The sequence below is a fragment of the Callospermophilus lateralis genome, chromosome 18 (assembly GCF_048772815.1).
Source record: "Callospermophilus lateralis isolate mCalLat2 chromosome 18, mCalLat2.hap1, whole genome shotgun sequence".
Classification (NCBI taxonomy): Eukaryota; Metazoa; Chordata; class Mammalia; order Rodentia; family Sciuridae; genus Callospermophilus; species Callospermophilus lateralis.
In genome coordinates this window covers 60,011,392-60,028,201 of record NC_135322.1, presented here as the reverse complement: position 1 = coordinate 60,028,201, position 16,810 = coordinate 60,011,392, and the positions used below count along the sequence as shown (strand labels likewise).

The 16,810-nt window shown below is 52.9% G+C and overlaps 1 protein-coding gene across 1 annotated transcript in view; it reads left to right on the top strand.

Moving 5' to 3' along the window:
• Cdyl2 (chromodomain Y like 2) overlaps positions 1-16,810 on the top strand; it is a 160,325-nt gene that overhangs the window by 110,491 nt on the left and 33,024 nt on the right. Inside the window, exon 2 of the mRNA XM_076838661.2 lies at positions 2,495-3,092. Within this exon, the coding sequence (XP_076694776.1) occupies positions 2,495-3,092 (598 nt within the window). The remainder of the gene's footprint in view (positions 1-2,494; positions 3,093-16,810) is intronic.

Genomic DNA, 16,810 nt, shown 5'->3' with positions numbered 1-16,810 from the left:
AGGGCGGGGAAGCTTTCTGTCTTTAGAGGACACCAAGGTTGTGGTCACAGAGGCTGTTCAAGATTAAGTGACCTTTACTGTGGAATGTGAAAGCGCGTATCTGTCTCTTCTCCACAACCACCCTATGAAGTAGGCGTGTTACTTCCTCCTCCTGGTATGAGTCATCTGAGGCCCAAAAAGGTTTGAGACTTGCTCAAGAACACATGATAAGGCTTAACAGGGAATTTAACCAGATAGTCTTGCTCCAGAGCCTGTGTTCTTCAATACACTAAGCTCACTTTGGTAAGTGACTACCATCCATTCATCTACCCATTCATTCATGAACCCACCCATCTACCCACTCTTGAGTCCATTATCCATCCATCCATCCATCATCTACCTAGCCACCTTTTCATCCCACTGTCCACCCATCTCTTCATCCATCCATCCATCTATCCATCTACCCGCCCATCTACCCGCCCATCCATCATTCACCCCCCCACCCCTCACCCACCCACCACTCTACCCATTTGGGTGGCTGTGTGTCTGACCTGGTCCTCTGCTTCATCTGGAAAAGGAAGTCTTCCACCTCAGGAGCTGTGCACATGCTTTCAGGAGCTGGAGATCTCCATGCCAGGACACTCTTTAGCTCCCAGGAAATACCTGTGCTTGCTCTCGACACTGCAGAGTCCTTGGAAATGCTGCCGTCACAGGCAGGCCAGGCTCATGATTCACTTTCCTCCTCTGTCAAGCCGCAGAGGGTCTCCCCCTTACAGTGTTCTCAAAATAAGCAACACTGCAAATTCTTCCAGAAACACTCTGAGCTTTCTGAAGCATTATTACAAAGAAATACTCAACCGACTCCATTCCTTGACCCACAGGTTGGAAGTTGAATGAATTGGGCATGATTTTACTTTTAAAAACTGTTACAGAGTTCATGTGTTACATCTAAAAATTGTGCAATGAATCTAAAACAGATGCTAACAGAGCATTTTACAAGGAGAGAAACTTTTATAGTATAGGCCAATTTAAGTGGAGATAAATCAATTAAGGAAACAATTACAGTCGTGAGAGGCAGTGCTGTGGAGAGGAAGCTCAGCCTCGCTGTTTCCATATTTATTAAGTGCAAAACAGTAAAAGCTTTTTAATCATTCTGCATGGCCTGTGCTGTACAGAAACCACTGGTGAGGCAAGGCCACTTCATGGCAATCCCAACGTGCAAGCAGACAGTCACATCATGACCCCTGTGCACCTACTACTCGCCTCCGCCAACCACAACATTGCTGAACCGCCCCCTCTGTGATATTTTCTTTTCCTGAGTTTCAAGGGCCTTTTCCTTACTTGTTACTTAATTGCATCAAAATTCCATTCTTTAAAGGTATATTATATGGACATTGAAATACACTATTGAATATGATTATTTGCTTTCTCATATAAATTTAGCATTTTGGGATTAGAACATAGGTAATTTTCCATATATATTTTTTTTTAATTTAAAAAGATTCAAATCTGTAGCAGGTTGAAAGAATAGTGAATGAGCTCTCAGATACCCTATGCAGGCTGCACCAGCTGTGGCATTAGACGGGCATTTCCCTTGGCGTGTTCGTCCGCGGGACGGCAGAAGAGGTTCTTTAAAGACATGCAGATTGTCCCGTGTGGCTTAGAACCCCCTCCACCACATCACCACTGTGCCTCGAAGGCGGCTGTGCATCCCAGGCGCGTTGCCTCAGTCTCCTCATTTGTCCAGTAGGAACAATAGCGCGTGCCCTGGGGTTACCAGGCACACTGTAGGCTCTCAGCAGATGTCACCCATCTCTGCCTCCTGGCTGTGCCCCACGTTGCAGCCAGATGGGGGGGCCGTATGGGGACAGCTGGTATTGTCAACCCAAATCCCTGTTGGTCAGTGCAGAGGCCTCTTGCTGTGAAAGAGTTGGTCTAGCCTAGTGACTGGACCTTGCTCTGCCCCTGCCAGCTTTGAAACTTGGTTCAGTCGCATGATTCCTGTGGGCCCTCAGTGCAACACAGAGGATCACCTCATTGGGTTGCTTCCCTGGGGAAATGAGAAGGGAGAGTGGACTCCAAGCCCTGGGACAGTGTCCACCTCAGAGTGTCCAGTAAATGCCACTGATGGTCAATATAATTATAAGTAAATTAGCATAAACTGTCTGTATGATTGCTTAATAAACGTTATTAGTGTAAGTAAGGATGACACACCCACTCCAAATTGGTCTTTAAAAGCCCGAGTCCACTTGCTGTGCCGAAAAGAACAAAAATCTCTCAAGCGATTCTACAGGGCGGGTGCCACCAAGGGCGGGTGCCACCAAGGGCTGGTGCAGATGCCCCAGCCTGGCGGCTTCCTGAGCCACACCGGGGAGTGACCTGGGTGTCTGGGATTTCCCGGTGACCTCCTGAGGTCAGCCTGCCTTCCTGCTCACACCAGAGGCCTGTAACCCCTGCCAGGGCGGCCTGGTCCGGCCACTGACCCTCTTCTCTCTTTCTCCACTCTCTGTGCCAGGTGGAAAGGATCGTGGACAAGAGGAAGAACAAGAAGGGCAAGTGGGAGTACCTCATCCGATGGAAAGGCTATGGCAGCGCCGAGGACACCTGGGAGCCCGAGCACCACCTGCTGCACTGCGAGGAGTTCATCGACGAGTTCAACGGGCTGCCCGTGCCCCGGGACAAGCGTGCCAAGGCCGGGAAGCAGCCGGGCGCCGGCAAGCTCCTACGCGACAGCCGCGGCCCTGGCGACAAGCTGGCCCCGCGGCCCGCGGAGCCCGGCAAGAGCAAGGCAGCCTCGCACAAGCGGAAGCGCATCAACCCTCCGCTGGCCAAGCCCAAGAAAGGGTGCGCAGGCAAGTCCCCCGGGCCGGGGGGCGACAGGGCCGCCAAGACCGTGTCCTACCGGACTACCCCTAGTGGCTTGCAAATCATGCCCCTGAAGAAGGCTCAGAACGGCCTGGAGAACGGGGACGGGGACGGCGGCTCCGAGAAGGACGAGAGGCACTTTGGAAACGGGTCCCTTCAGCCTGATGTGGATTTGGATGACCCGGTTGGAGAGCAGGATGCTGTGGACTGCGACGGGACCCACTCGGTGCTGGTGGAGAACGGGCTCGGTGGGTGCTTTACTTTCTCTTGGGTTCGGCGCCCGCCTGGGTGGAGGGTTTTGCTTGGGTTTCACTGCAGCCCAGGGAAACACCAAGAGCCCATCCTTGACTCTTGGCCACTGTGCTTCTCCCTCCCCTCACTGGGGCCCCACAGAGGTGGCTGCCTGCCCACCTGGCGACAGACAGCTTTACGCTGGAGAGGCCAGGCCTGGCTGTGGCTCTGCTGAGGCTTGGAATGAACTGTTAATTCCTGACTGTGCTGCAGGGCAACATCTACATCCCTGTCCCTGCAGGCAGTGCAGAGTCCCCACACCCCAGGACCCAGGTCTTGTGTCCCCAGAGGTCTGGCCCCAGGCAGAGGCCATGCTTGCAGCCTCACCAGGGCCTGGCAGTGTAGCCCGGGAGGGGCCTGGGCTGGGGCTGCTCTTCTTTCTTAGACCCATTTGAATGTGGAGTTCACCAAGCCAGTGTGTCACCTGGAACTTCTTCCTCTCAGTGTTATTAGGTAGGTGATTAGTCTCATTTCTATGCTAGGTCCTAGCCATTCAGGAAAATTTATAAACAACAGAAATCTGTTCCAAAGTTCTAGAGCCTGGGAAGTCTGAGATTGGGGCGCTGGTGGAGATGGCGCTCACCTCTTAAGGCCCCCTTCTGGATGCTGTTGTACTGGGGTTAGGTTTCAGCATGTGAGTGGGGGCCACAGCGTGCAGACCACAGCAGGCCCCACACGCTGCCCTGAGGCCCTGTGCTGGTTGAGCTGGCTGACACCTTCTTTCTCCATATCGGAGCAACACTAGGTTAGGTTAGGAATTGCTCCCTTCTGCTCCGTCAAAGGCAAAATTAAAGAAAAAGAAGGCAATGGCCGGGGAATTCAGTCTCCCAAACCTGACATTTCCTTACTAGTCAGATTGCTCCTTGACCGAGTCCTTAGTGGCCTGCGTTTTTCTGGGAAGCCGTTATGCCCACACCCTCACCCCTCAGACACCTTGTCTACCTGCTGGCCGTTTTCTCCTTGGCTGTCAAAGCCCTAGGCCTTGGGACGGCAGGAGATTCTGTGTGTCATGGCCAGTCTGTGCCCATCAGAGCAGGGCCATCAGATGCCCTGGGTGGAACCAGAGTGGTAACAGGGATGCCAAGATGCAGGTGGCACTGCTAGAGGGGACGGCAAGGCAGATGCCTGTCAGGGCAGTGGTGTGACTGGAGTTGGAGGGTTTGCAGCAGCGGGCTGTGCTGCAGCGAGCGTGCTGTGCTGCAGAGTGTGCTGTTCAGGGAGTCTCGTTGGGGAATCGAAGCGATCGCTTTGAGGTTCATCTTTGTCCAGAGAGAGAGATTTCACCCAAACAGGATTTATTTAGCTGACTTGTCCCAGACTGACTCATATTTCCGCTTGGGGATCCCTCATGCTGATGTGACTGTGCCTGCTAACATATGTAAGAGCTGTTTGTTTTAAACATTCATCTCTTGGGGAGAAGTGGGCTTGTGTAAATGAGGCTTGGCATAAACACCCATGTTTGATGTTCCCCGTGACAGCTGCCAGCAGTCGGAGCTCCCTGTTGCAGGAAGGGTGGCCAGGGGAGTTTCCGAGGCTCTGCGGGTGCAGGCGCAGGAGCTGGGCAGGATCCCCAGCACCCTGGCTCTTGGCAGCCCCTGGCCTGCGCAAAACACAGCTGCCCCAAGAGTAGGGAGAAGGCTGAGGGAGGGCAGTTTGCTGACCAGCTGCCAGAGTACGGTGTGAGGGAGAGCAGAAGGTGGCTTCTCGTCCTCTGCCACTCTCCCAAAGTGGGTGGAGCCACTAGCCATTTATTCTCCATCCTTGGGTCTCACTGATGCTGACCTGGTCCGTGATCTGACAATGGGCAGGGTATCCGTGACCAGGAGAACAAGGCAGAGCCTGGCCTGGTGAGACCTCCCTCATCCCTGGTCTCTTGGGTTCTCCACCCCATGGGCCCAAGCCTGGTGGAGAAGAGGAAGCTCCCCACCTCCTCTGTGTGCTGTTTCGGCTACTCTGAAAGGGCCTTTTACTTACTACAGCCCGTGGTACTGATGCCCATGAGATCCTCCCAAATGGTGGAGACCGCGGTCTCAGATTCCATGTATGTTAGATGGCCTGGCAGCTATGAGAAACACAGACCGCAGAGTGCCTGAGGACGAGTCTGGGATGGAGCCTGGGAGATGAGATGGACTTTTGGTGGGGGGTACCGGGAACTGAACTCAGGGGCACTTGACCACTGAGCCACATCCCCGGCCCTATTTTGTATTTTATTAGTGCCTTGCTTTTGCTGAGGCTGGCTTTGAACTTACGATCCTCCTGCCTCAGCCTCCCCAGCCACTGGGATTATAGGCATGCGCCACTGTGCCCCGTGAGGTGGACTTTTAATAGGTGCCCAGTGACTGTTGAATTCTGAGACATGGTCTGTGGCAAAATTGGGTGGCAAGGAAGTTTCACTTCAGGCATCAATTTAATTTGACTTAATATGATTTTTGAACACTTCCTCAGTATTAGTCACTATGCTCAGTACTGGCATACCATAATAGAGAGGTAGGTACGGACTTCTCTCTCTGAAACTTACACCCTACTCTTCAGTAGGTTGGAATGGCTGCCTGTGGTTCCATGTTGAGTAGGCACCTGAGGCTAACCCCACAGGAGGAGTAACATGTATGTCACACACTTGGTCTGCCTTTACTACACCCATGTTAATGTCATCTGTGGCCATTAGCACAATTAACGTCCCAGCCGCTGTCAGCCTTTAACACTAGTTAGAACTGCCTTTTTATCCAGGTCTTGGGGGACTGGGGAGAGGTAAACTCTGGGAATCCTTGCTAGAGATGGAAGGGTAGATTCAAAGAGCAGTTAGATGTTCTTGGACAAGACTCATAATAAAGGTGGTGCTGTGGTTCTAGAACTTTCTATCAGAGAGTTAGAGGTGTATTGAAACAAACCATGGCTCCACTGAAATTTTCACCCAGAGGGAAGCTTTGATGAAGGCAATGTCCATGCCTAGGTGGACCCCTGAATGTCCTCCTCCTAACCCCTCGCCTCACCCCACCTTCCTGGACCTGGCCCAGGGATCCGGTTCCCAGTGGCCAGGGGGCACGGGGTCTGTGGCACCAGAGGCGGCTCCGCGCTGCCTGCTGCCCTGGCAGGGTGTGCTCTGGGGTGGGCTCTTGCTTTCATGTGTGTTAACCCCCCTGGGGAGTGGAGGTCCGGCATGCAGACAGCAGCTTATGTAACAGCGCTCCCCCGATCTGCTCCAGGGGAACAGCTGCTAAATCCGGGCTCCAGTGGGTGCTGTTTTGGTTCCAGGCTGCGTTTCCCCCAGCAGTGTTTGTGAAGTTTATGCGGCAGCTCAGAACGGCTCTTGATTCTGCTTCTTCTCTGGGAATGACAAATGACTGTGTGGTCCCCAGACCATCTGCCTCAGTAGCCCTCGGGGAGCTTGTTAAAATGGGCTACACCCTGATCACATGAACTGGGGTCTCAGGGGGCAGGGTGTGAGTTAACCACATTAAATGCTGAATTTTAACAGCGTCAGGTGTGGACATGGAGGTATTTGATGGTGAGAGACGGTCATAGCTCTGTTTGTTGGTCCAGCTGAGTTACTGCCTGGATTTTAATTTTCTAAGTAGGAATGCGATTTGGTCCTTCAAAGATTTAAGACCCCAGCTTCTCCCCCTTGCTGGTGCACTTCCTATGAGGACTGTCTTTCTGGGACAGACGGGGTCCTCTGTGGGAGAGCTGCTGGGTTAGTCTGCCCCTCCCATTCTGTGCAGAACTGCCTGCCCTCTCTTGTCTCAAGGGCCAAAGCCTGCAGGCTTTGCAGCGTCGTGTGAGCCTTGTACCCGTAGAAACATCCGTTTCCCTTCGAGCCCTGGAATGGTGCACAGAACCCCAGGGTTCTCCAAGTGACCACAGAGCCCACGAGCAGCCTGCTAACATGGAGCCCAGTGGCCCTACATCCATTTTTTTGTTTTTTTTAATTTCTGCTGATCTTTTCATTGTGCCGGGCGCCGTGCTCTGCCACCCAGGCCTTGTACCTCAGACCCGGCACAGTTCAGTGCTGTCAGGGTCATTCCTGCCATCGGACCAGTCAGCCCGCAGACACACTGCACTTGTTCTCTCCATTGGGTTTTTAATTGGTCCCAGCCTTCACTGTGGAGCGCTTCCTGCCCACTCGCAGCGTGTCTCCGAGGACGACGGCAATACAGAGCCATGTCTTCAAGCGCCTGGCATTGGGCACTAGCAGGGCAAACGCCCCACGATTCTGGAGACCTCGGGCCTCTCAGACCCCCAGAGAGGGTGAGGGCAGCCTTGTGTCAGGCAGCCTGGGCATCTGCACTTCTAGCCAGTTCTCAGGTGCTGCCCACTTTAGAGCCACTGTCCCAGACCCATGAGCTCCAGGGTGGTTAAGATGGAAACGCAGAGGGTTGTGGATGCTGGTTGGCCTCCTGGGAGAGCGGAGGTGCCCGTGCTGCAGACCTGGAGCTGGAGTTTATAAGCGTTCTCCCTGGGGCTCGTGAAGCCAAAGTTGGAAGGAAGGCAGAGGTTTGGTGTGTGGGAACTTCCCGGAGATCAGGCTCTGGAGTTCACAGCGCCCTCTGTGAGCCTCGTGGCAGTCCTGGGAGGTGGCTCTTGTTCTGCCTGTTTCACAGAGGTGGAGACCGAGGTTCTGAGTCTCAGGCTGGGATCAGGAGAGAGACCCAGGCGGTCTGACTGCAGGGCTGACTCTGAACCACCGTCCAGCCGGCTCCTGGGAAGTAAAAAGTAATTCCCAAGCCTGGGGCACAGAGTGCTGTGGGACAAGAGCTGCGGCTTAGACAGCCTCCTCGCTTAGTGACGGGGGGGGGGGGGGGGGGGGGGGGGGGGGCATAATCCTGAGCCTGAGACCCTGGAACGAACTCCGGGCCATTGAACTTGAAAATCTGGAAAAATACACTGAACAAGATTGAATCGTTGTTACAAAGCTCTCGGGAGTCCAGAAAGAAGAAGCCCAAGACCGGCTGGTTTTAGAGGCAAGTCCAAAGGTTCTAGAACAAGTAATCTAACCATGTAGGTCACACCCTCCCCCTCACCAGAAGGCTACAGGGAACAGAAGAAGAGAGTGGGCTCCTCCTCGTGCCTCCCAGGGGCCTGTACAACCAGGATTCCCAAACCAGACGAGAGGAGAGAGGAAAGTTGTAGGCCAGTCCCGCTTCAGAATACAGCAGTAAATGAGCAGCCCTTCTGGGCTTGTTACAGTGGCCTCGAGACTTCCTCAAAACTGGACTGTTCCAGAAACCTCTCACCCCTCACCCTGAACTTGACCCCAGTTCATGACCTTTAGAGTCACTACTACTTCTCAAGGCACTCAGCTTGTCCTGGAAGAGGCTCAGGGGAAGCTGACTTGTGACAGCTCTGGGCATCACCCAGACTGCCCCGAGTCCCGGGCCGGATGGGCTGTCCCCACGGCAGTGCCTGTGCACACAGCTGTTCTTGCACACTCTCCAAGCTCCCGCTCACAGGCCAACAAGCATCTGAACACTAATTTTTTGGTGTTCAGAAGTGGGTGATTTTTCAAATTAGTCGCATCGATAAAAGCCCACGGTTTTCTGTTTTGCCTTTCAAAGTGTGGCAAGTGAGAAAGGTGTGCGAGTGAATAGACCTCAAACCCTTTTACATGGTGATGTTGGGACCCGTCCAACGTGGCCACCATGTCTTCTGGACAGTGCATGACTGTGGTGGGAAATGTGACTCTTCAAGCAGGAGCAGCCCGGCCCCTGCAACTTCAAGGGGGAACTGGCCCCCCCGAGTGGGTTCCTGGTCCTCGGCTTCTAGGAGAGGCTGATGGGTCCTTGACCACGGTCAGGCTGTGTGAATCGCCAGATTGCCTTCTCTGCCAGCTCAGACTTGGCTTTCCTCTCTGTGACCTCAGAACAGTCCCCCAGGTGCAAACAGTAACAGGGTCCAGTGTCTACAGAGGGAGTCAAAGCCACAGTGAGACTCGGTTTACCAGTGTGCTTGGTGAGCCACTCCTCAGGGAGGTGGACTCCCACCGTCACTTCTGAGCCCTACACTGCTCCATAGCCAGTCTTCTTCCTGCTGCTGGAGGTGAGAGCCCTGTGGCTGGCATCTCTCTGTGGTGGGGACAAAGCAACGTAACAAGGCTGCCTACCATCAACCTTGCTCTGGACGGGGAAACAGGTGCAGAGGTTAAGGCACAATGCCAAGGACAGGAGTCAGGGTGTGATGCCAGGTCTGGGTGCCGACCTCCCGGAGGTCTGTGATGAGTTTGATGGAGGCCCGGGGCACTTTTTTGGGCCACACCACTAGTCTGCCTTTGGTCTTCAGGGGTGTGGGAGATGCTGAGCTGGGATCTCTGTTCCTGGGGATTTTTCCCTGGGGCTATAGATTAAGATGCATACTTGTACACATGCTAGTGAATCTTAAAGGAAGTCCCCTTAATCATCAAACTTTATTTCAGTGATAGAGGAAATGAACTTGGCTGTCATCACACAGCCAGGGGATGCCTGAAGGCCACCTCTGACTGGATTCTGGGACCCTGTTCTGAGATCCACAGCAAGGGCAGGATCACGTTCCGTAGTCCTCAGCGTCTCTCACCTTCTCATCCACCACCTGCTGCCCTCAGTACTTTGCTGGAAGCCTGCTCTGCCTGGCTGAGTAGATCACCTCGGCCCATTCCCTGCCTGTCACCTCCAGGTGTGTGGAAGGTGTTGACCACTGTTGACTCTTCCAACTCTCTTTTCATTTTCATTGTGTTTATGCCTTTTATAGAAAGGAGGATCAGCAGGTCGGTGTGGTGTCTCTAAGCCCCCAAAGGGTTTCCTTTTCTCTCTTCTATTTTTTTTTTTTGTAAGTTACAAAAGTAAGGTGCACATACAATGTTAAAAATTCAAACCACATGGGAAGGGCAAGCTTTTTAAATGTTTGCATCTCCCTCTTCCTTCTTCCCAGGCCCTCTTTGGAGAGGTGACTACTGTAAATATTCTCTCTGAATCTTTCCAGGCTGTTTACTAAGTCCATCATGTGTATATAACACGCATTACCTATTGCACATGTTATATTTACTTAAATATTTGGTGATTGAATGATGGCTGGAACAGTCCATTTCACTTCTATATCTACCATGTATTATACCTCTCTGTCATATCTATCATCTCCCTGCCTATCGGCCACCATATACCTCATCTATCACTTACCTAGCTAGCTATCATCTACCATCTATCCTATCTATCAGCTGTCTGTCTTTAGCTGTCATCTATCATCTATCATATTTGCTTGTATCTGTCATCTATCTATCAATCTATCAGTCTTCTGTCATTCCTCTGTCTGTCATCTCCCAGGCCTTCCCGAGGTGACATCTGGATAGGGCCAGAGGTGGTGAGGGCTTCCTGTTCTGTGACTTGCTCCCTGTCTGGCTGGCGACATGTGGATCCACTCTTCTCTTTTTAGCTGCTTGGGATTTTACAGCGAGCCAGGACTTAACTGTTCCTCTCTGATGACGTTCAGGCTGCTGCAGAGGCACCCGCTCTTGCCAGCCCTGGCTATTGCCAGTCTTTGTAATGCTTTCCCGAGCTCCGTTGTTTAATTTTAGTTCCTCAGTGCGGGAGAGTCTTCTCTTGCTCCTGTGTCTGTCCCTGGGAGCTGCCGGGTGCAGACGTGCTGATACCTGGTGTGCTAGAAGGTCTGTGGTCCACCCGCCACCTCAGACTCTGGGCCTAGTTCTTCATTAATGAAATGCAGATAATCAGACCTTGTGAGGCTGGGGCAAAGAATAAGTGAATTAACTTGTAGGAAGCCCTTAGAACCTTACCCACTGTATGGTAGACATGTGATTGTCTTTACCTGTTATTTAAATTCTTTCCCTATTTTTCAAAGTGGATCTCTGCATTTTCTGAATTGTTTTTTAGAGCACTTTAACTATTGTGTGTATTAATTACTTAATACAACACTCATTGAGTGGTTATATAAACCAGGAACCACTGAGACAAACACTTGTGCCTTATGGAGACACACAGAAGGTACAGTGGGAGCCACAAGCAGGGCACTAAAGCCAACATAGGGGAAGGGGCAGGAAGAGTGAGGAAGAAGGTAGGATGGCTGGAGCCGACGCAGCCTCTGCAAGGACTCAGAGCCCAGGAACAGCATGTGGGTGCCAGCCACCACGTCACAAGGGGTGTGGCACTCCAGCCTATGCCAGACTGCCCTCCAGGAAGGCAGAGGACCAGGGAATCCTGTCCTGTGTGATCAGGAGCGGTTCAAGAACCAGGTCGGAGCAGCACCAGCCCACCTTTGTGTGCCACGGGTGTCCCCGTGCCTGCACACTCCCCGCCCCCCGCCACCCTCCCACGGTGGTCTCTGCTCATCCCACACTTCTGACTCCAGCAGCGGCTGCCTGTGGAGACCTTCCCTGGCTGCCTGGAGATCAGTCCCTGTTTCATTTGCATACATAGAACCACCTTTCCTCAGGGACAGCATGGACCTCAGTCTGTAAAGCCCATGGCCTGGTTATTGGATGGTCTCCACCACAGGGTCAGGAGCTCCTGAGATGGTCGCCAGCAGGTGTCTAAGAAACAGCAGGGCCGGTGGGTGGGAGAGGAAGCGAGAAGTCCCCACGGCTGGGGACAAGCCACCGCAAGCCCTCCTAGCATCTCTCCAGGCTGCAGTCCCTGGTCCCAGGGTCACCCTCCCTCCCTGAGTTGTCTCGCACAGTCACTTGTGTGGTGCTTCTTGCTCCCGGTCACTGTCACAGAGAGCTCCTGTCTTGTCAGAACTCTGACCAGCAGCTGAAGAGCCCTTCCCTCTCTTGCCTCTGCCGTTTTCTCCATCTGCCGTGGTGCCCTCCCTGCTGCTTCTAACGTCCACACGGTCATGGCCAGGCTCCGTCCCCTCCAGAGAGCGGCGTGGCCTTTCAGCAAGCGCATTCCTGTTGAGTTACGTTCTCCCGTCGCTGTCGAGGAGGAAGTGCCCGGCTCATAATGACTCCCTGCCTCGATGTGATACGGGTGTGGGGCCAGTGGGCTGCTTTGGCAGAAGCCCCTGCAGAAGGGATTTTGAGATTTCTCCTTCAGATGGTTGTGAACTTCCAAGGCAGCTACGGGAAAGATCAAGCCTGGGCTTTGTCCCTCAGGGAGGGACGAGGTGGTTCTCAGCTTTGAGTTTGGATTTTTCACCCCTGCAACAGAGCAACGAGATCCTGCCTCAAAAGATCAAGTGGTGGGTGTCAGCACCCAGTCAGCACCTGAAGACGTTCCTTCTCTTCTTCCATTTGCGCGGCCGTCGGGCTGCTGAGCTGGTTGCTGCACTTAAAGGTGTGCTTCCCATTCCAGCCCCCGAGGGTCCTGCTGACTCCAGGAGGTGGATCTCACTGTGCTGTGTAAACCATCAGGCAGAACAAGGGGCCCCGCCTTGGGATGTGGGACACCTGTCTGTCACTTGTTGACTTCCCTGACTTTCCCACCTGGTACCTTGGGGGCAGTGTCACTGAGTTGCAGGTTTTTGTCTCCTAGCCTGTTGTCTCTTCTTCTGTCATTAGAGCTCTTAGTTTATCCCACCTTGCCCCACGTTGGCAGAGAGGACATCTGAGCGGAATTCTGGGAGTTCAAGCAGGATATTCCCACTGCTGGCCCAGCTGCCCACACACGACCCCTCATGGTACTTTGTGGTGGAGAAGGAGAAATGTCTAGTTCCAGGGTTTGTTGAGCACGTTTGTGTGCCTGGCTTGGTTCTGGATGCTCAGGACACCTCTGGGATTGTGCTCTTGGGGGGAACCAAGGAAGGGGCCAAACATAAGACACCATGACTGGGATGCAGGAGCATCCAACATGCAGGCAGAACCTTCTGGAAAGAGAAGACTGTAAAAGAGACCTGAAGGACATGCAAATGTGTGCAGGGAGAATGTCTGCAGAGTCCCACCCCAGACGTCACCCGTGCACTCCCTGTCGCTTCTTCATTAGGTGCCCCTTAGGTGACCACTGTGAGCCAGTGGTGTCACTTCCTCATAGCCACCATGTGCCCTGTACTAGAATAAGACGGTGAGTGAGACAAGATGCTCTCAGTTTAGGGAAGAGGACAGATAAATAGGGAAATGACACACACAGCCACAGTTCCCATATCGTGTCACTACTGAGCCCTGGCTGTGAGCAGTGCCCTGGTCCAGCAGCTCAGTTAATCCTCACGGGCAGCAGCCATTGCTGTCGGCTTACAGGCAGGGAAACTGAGGTGCATGCCACTGAGAGAGCTGGCCTGTGGCCCCTCAGGCAGTAGGCAGCCATTGCAGCCTGTGGGCCTGCGTTGCATGGCTCCAGACCCTCTCAGCCGCTGCTCTCCTGCTGCTCTAGGGAGCCCGGAGGAGAACTACATGATCTATCCTTTTGGGACCATACTTTTTCTCCTATAATTCAGCTAAAGCAGGTTATACTTTGCCCCCCTGTGTGCTGGGAACTGAGGACATAGAGATGACCAGCCTCGTCTTCCAAAGAACTCCAAGCTGATTAAACTGATGAAGGGGGGTCAGCTGGTCCCCAGTGACCTGAGTGTGCTGGCAAGTCGGGAAGGACCAGGACCCCCCACCTTGGGAGCCAAGTGGGCGGCTGTTCCTGGGCACCTGGGGCAGAAGAGGCAGGTGTTGGGTAGAGAAGCACTGAATGGCTCTGGAACCCCCGGGGGTAGGTGGATAGGAATGGCTTTGCCAGCCAAGGGGTCAGCTGAAGCAATGGCTCAGATACAGGAAACACAGAGTCCAAGACCCTCGAATAGTCCTGAGGATCCGGGTGTTGGAGGGACAGGAGTGGGAGCTGAGGCCCCACAGCAAGGTGGAGCCAAGGCGAGGCGCGTTGCATTTCCACCGGGGGGTGTCAGGGACAGGAGCTGCAGTACCTTCAGCAGAGTCACTGCAGAGCGAGCTGCTGCAAGGATTCCGCTGCCTGCCAGGAGTCTGGCGCAGCAGCGCTCTTGGCGTCAGGCGGCCTTGGAGGGTTTCAGTGCTGCAGGAGGCATGACTTGACCTGCGGAAGCCGTCGGTCTTAGTCAGGCAGTCTTGCATTTTGAATTTGTGTTTTGCTCATCTGGCTGTTGCAGACCAGGCGTTTAGATGTCTGACAGTAAACATCACAAGATGCTTATAATCCTCAGCAACTCCAGGTAATCCTGGGACCTGAACTTCCTTGAAATGCGGAGCAGATGACTTTTATTAGGCACAATTATAGCAGGCCAGGCGATGGCCCGCATGGCTGAGGTTCTTTATGCCTATGGATTTGAGCTTTGCAGTTTCATTAAGACCCTGAGGTCGGGACTTCTGTAGGTGGACAGTGGGGAGCTGGGACATGACAGCTGTGAGACAGTGGGACAGGCGGGGGGCTCCAGGTGCATGCTGAGCGCTTTGGCTGTACACTGTGACTCTCACAAAGTGCATGGGTGGGTCCCTCAGAGGGTTTCCAGCTCCAGGCCCTCCCCGCCCGTCTTCAGAAGGTGACACCCCGCCCCAGGATTACTGCAGGAAGCTGCTGTGGCAGCGCCTTGTTTCCACTGACCTGTTGGCAGACCAGGTCTCCACACCTGACTTGGCCCTCTGTCAGCGCCTCCCCCGCCCAGGAGGCCGGCGCAGCCCTTGTTCACAGTTCTCCTGCAGGTCGGCCACAGACCAGGAAATGGCCCCTGCCCCAGACCTCTCGCTTTCTCTTCTGAGAACTGCAGCTGGGAAGCCCCGACCCTGTGTGCAGATCACAGCTCTGCTCAGCAGGAGGACTGCTGGGTCTTCCCTCTTGCTGCTCATGGCTGTCCTTTCCCATCCCTGGCCCAGTTTGCCCCCCGAGGTGCTCAAGTTTGAGCTGTCCTTAGGCAGTGCCTTCTCCTCCTCCTCTTTATGATTATCTGCTTCCCAAGACAGGACGGACGGGGAAAGGGTGGCAAGAACGCACCTGGCACTCGCATCTTTTTATGGGTCTGGGAGGGGCCCCTTCCCAGCTCTTTCCTCATGCTGCTCTCTGGCCTCTCGTCCCCTCTGTCTTTTGGTCGGGGTCAGGGACTTCTGTAGGTCCTCTGTTCTAGGTCTAGCCTTTGTTCGTTCACTCACCAAACAAGGGCCTGAGCCCTCCCCTGTGCTGCCCCATGGGCAGGAGCAGCGACTGCAGCCTTGGCCTTTAAGAGTCCATCTGGGGACGAGGAGGGAGCCAGACATTCAGGAGAAGCTGAATCGAGGTATGTGAGGTGTGCTTGGGGATTATCCTGGGGTGTGATTTCCTGCCCAGCCCAATAGGGTGGCCCCCAGCCACAGGTGGCTAAAGTTAAGTTTCAGTTAATGAAAGTTAAAGAATCTAAAACTTTGAACAGCTGTCTGTGGCCACTGTATTCGGCTGTCCAGCTGCTGAACATTTCCATGATTGCGGGGTTCAGGCCACCTCTGTTTCTGCACCCCAGGGACCGAGCACATCAGGGCATAGGTGGCAGGAGGATGGAGGACAGGGCAGTGTGCTGTGGGTGCAACCTGGACACAGCCGGCGGGGAGGGACATGACGCCCTAGGAAGATGTCCAGATGTCACTGGAGCTGCATGGGGAAGGAGGAGCTCTCCGACAGGTTGGGGGGGGCAGGTGTTTCCCTCCAAAGGAGAAACCCCCCCCCCCCACGTCCCTGTGTCCTCATGGCTGGAGCCACACAGGTGCTACTATGTCCTCGCGCTCTCCTCGGCCTTTGGGTTTTGGGGACTGGCTTATTTCACTTAACATGGTATTCTCAGTTCCATCCACTTACTGGAAAATGCCGTGATTTCATTCTTATTTTGGTTGAGTAATATTCCATTATGTATATATAACACATTTTCTTTATCTATTCATCTGTTGAAGGGCATCTAGGTTGATTCTAAGGTCTTTTTCTTTCTTAAGTATTCTGTAGTTTTCATGGTAGAGGTCTTTCACTTCTTTTGTTGGATTGATCCCCACCAATTTTTTTGAGGCTATTGTGAATGGGATAATTTTCCTAATTTCTCTTTCAGTTGATTCATCACTTATGTATAGGAATGCAATTGAATTATGGATGTTAAATGTATATCCTGCTGCTTTGCCATCCAATTCACTGGCTTAATCACTTTGCCATGTTTGTTGTCTTTCTCTTTGTGTGTACCTACATGTACATAGATAATTATATAGAGAGAGACCTACACAAATACAAAAGATTACATGGATGATATGCAAATTATTATTTTATGAACTATCTGATGATAGATTACATATATTATTCCTCTTTTCCCCTTAATATTGAGTGTGGATATTTTTAAGAAAATAATGTTCTGCAGTGAACACAGTGCAGTTGTGAATTCTGGGTATTTCACATTGCTGAAATATTGATCTCATCTGTATAGTCCATGTTCTGATTTTTCCGAGTCCCCCGGGTGTCTTAGGTAGTGATGGTGCCTTCTTGTCTGTCTGGTCGACTTGCCCCTGGAGTGGCTCCTCAGTTGTGCATTTTCTTTAAGGCTTTCCTTTTTGAAGAATACACACCACTTATTTCACTGAGTGTTGCTCAGTTTGGTTTCTTCAAGATTAGATGTAGGTTATGCGTCTCCAGGGAAATATTTGATGTCTTCAGTGTTGTTCTTTATCCCTCACCCAGCCTGTCCGTGTACCACCCACCGCATCCGTCCATTCATCCATCATCAGTCAGCTCTATCATGGCCATTTATTTCATGCGATTGTTTAGAATCCATGATTATTGCTGCTTATTTTCATGTTCAGATT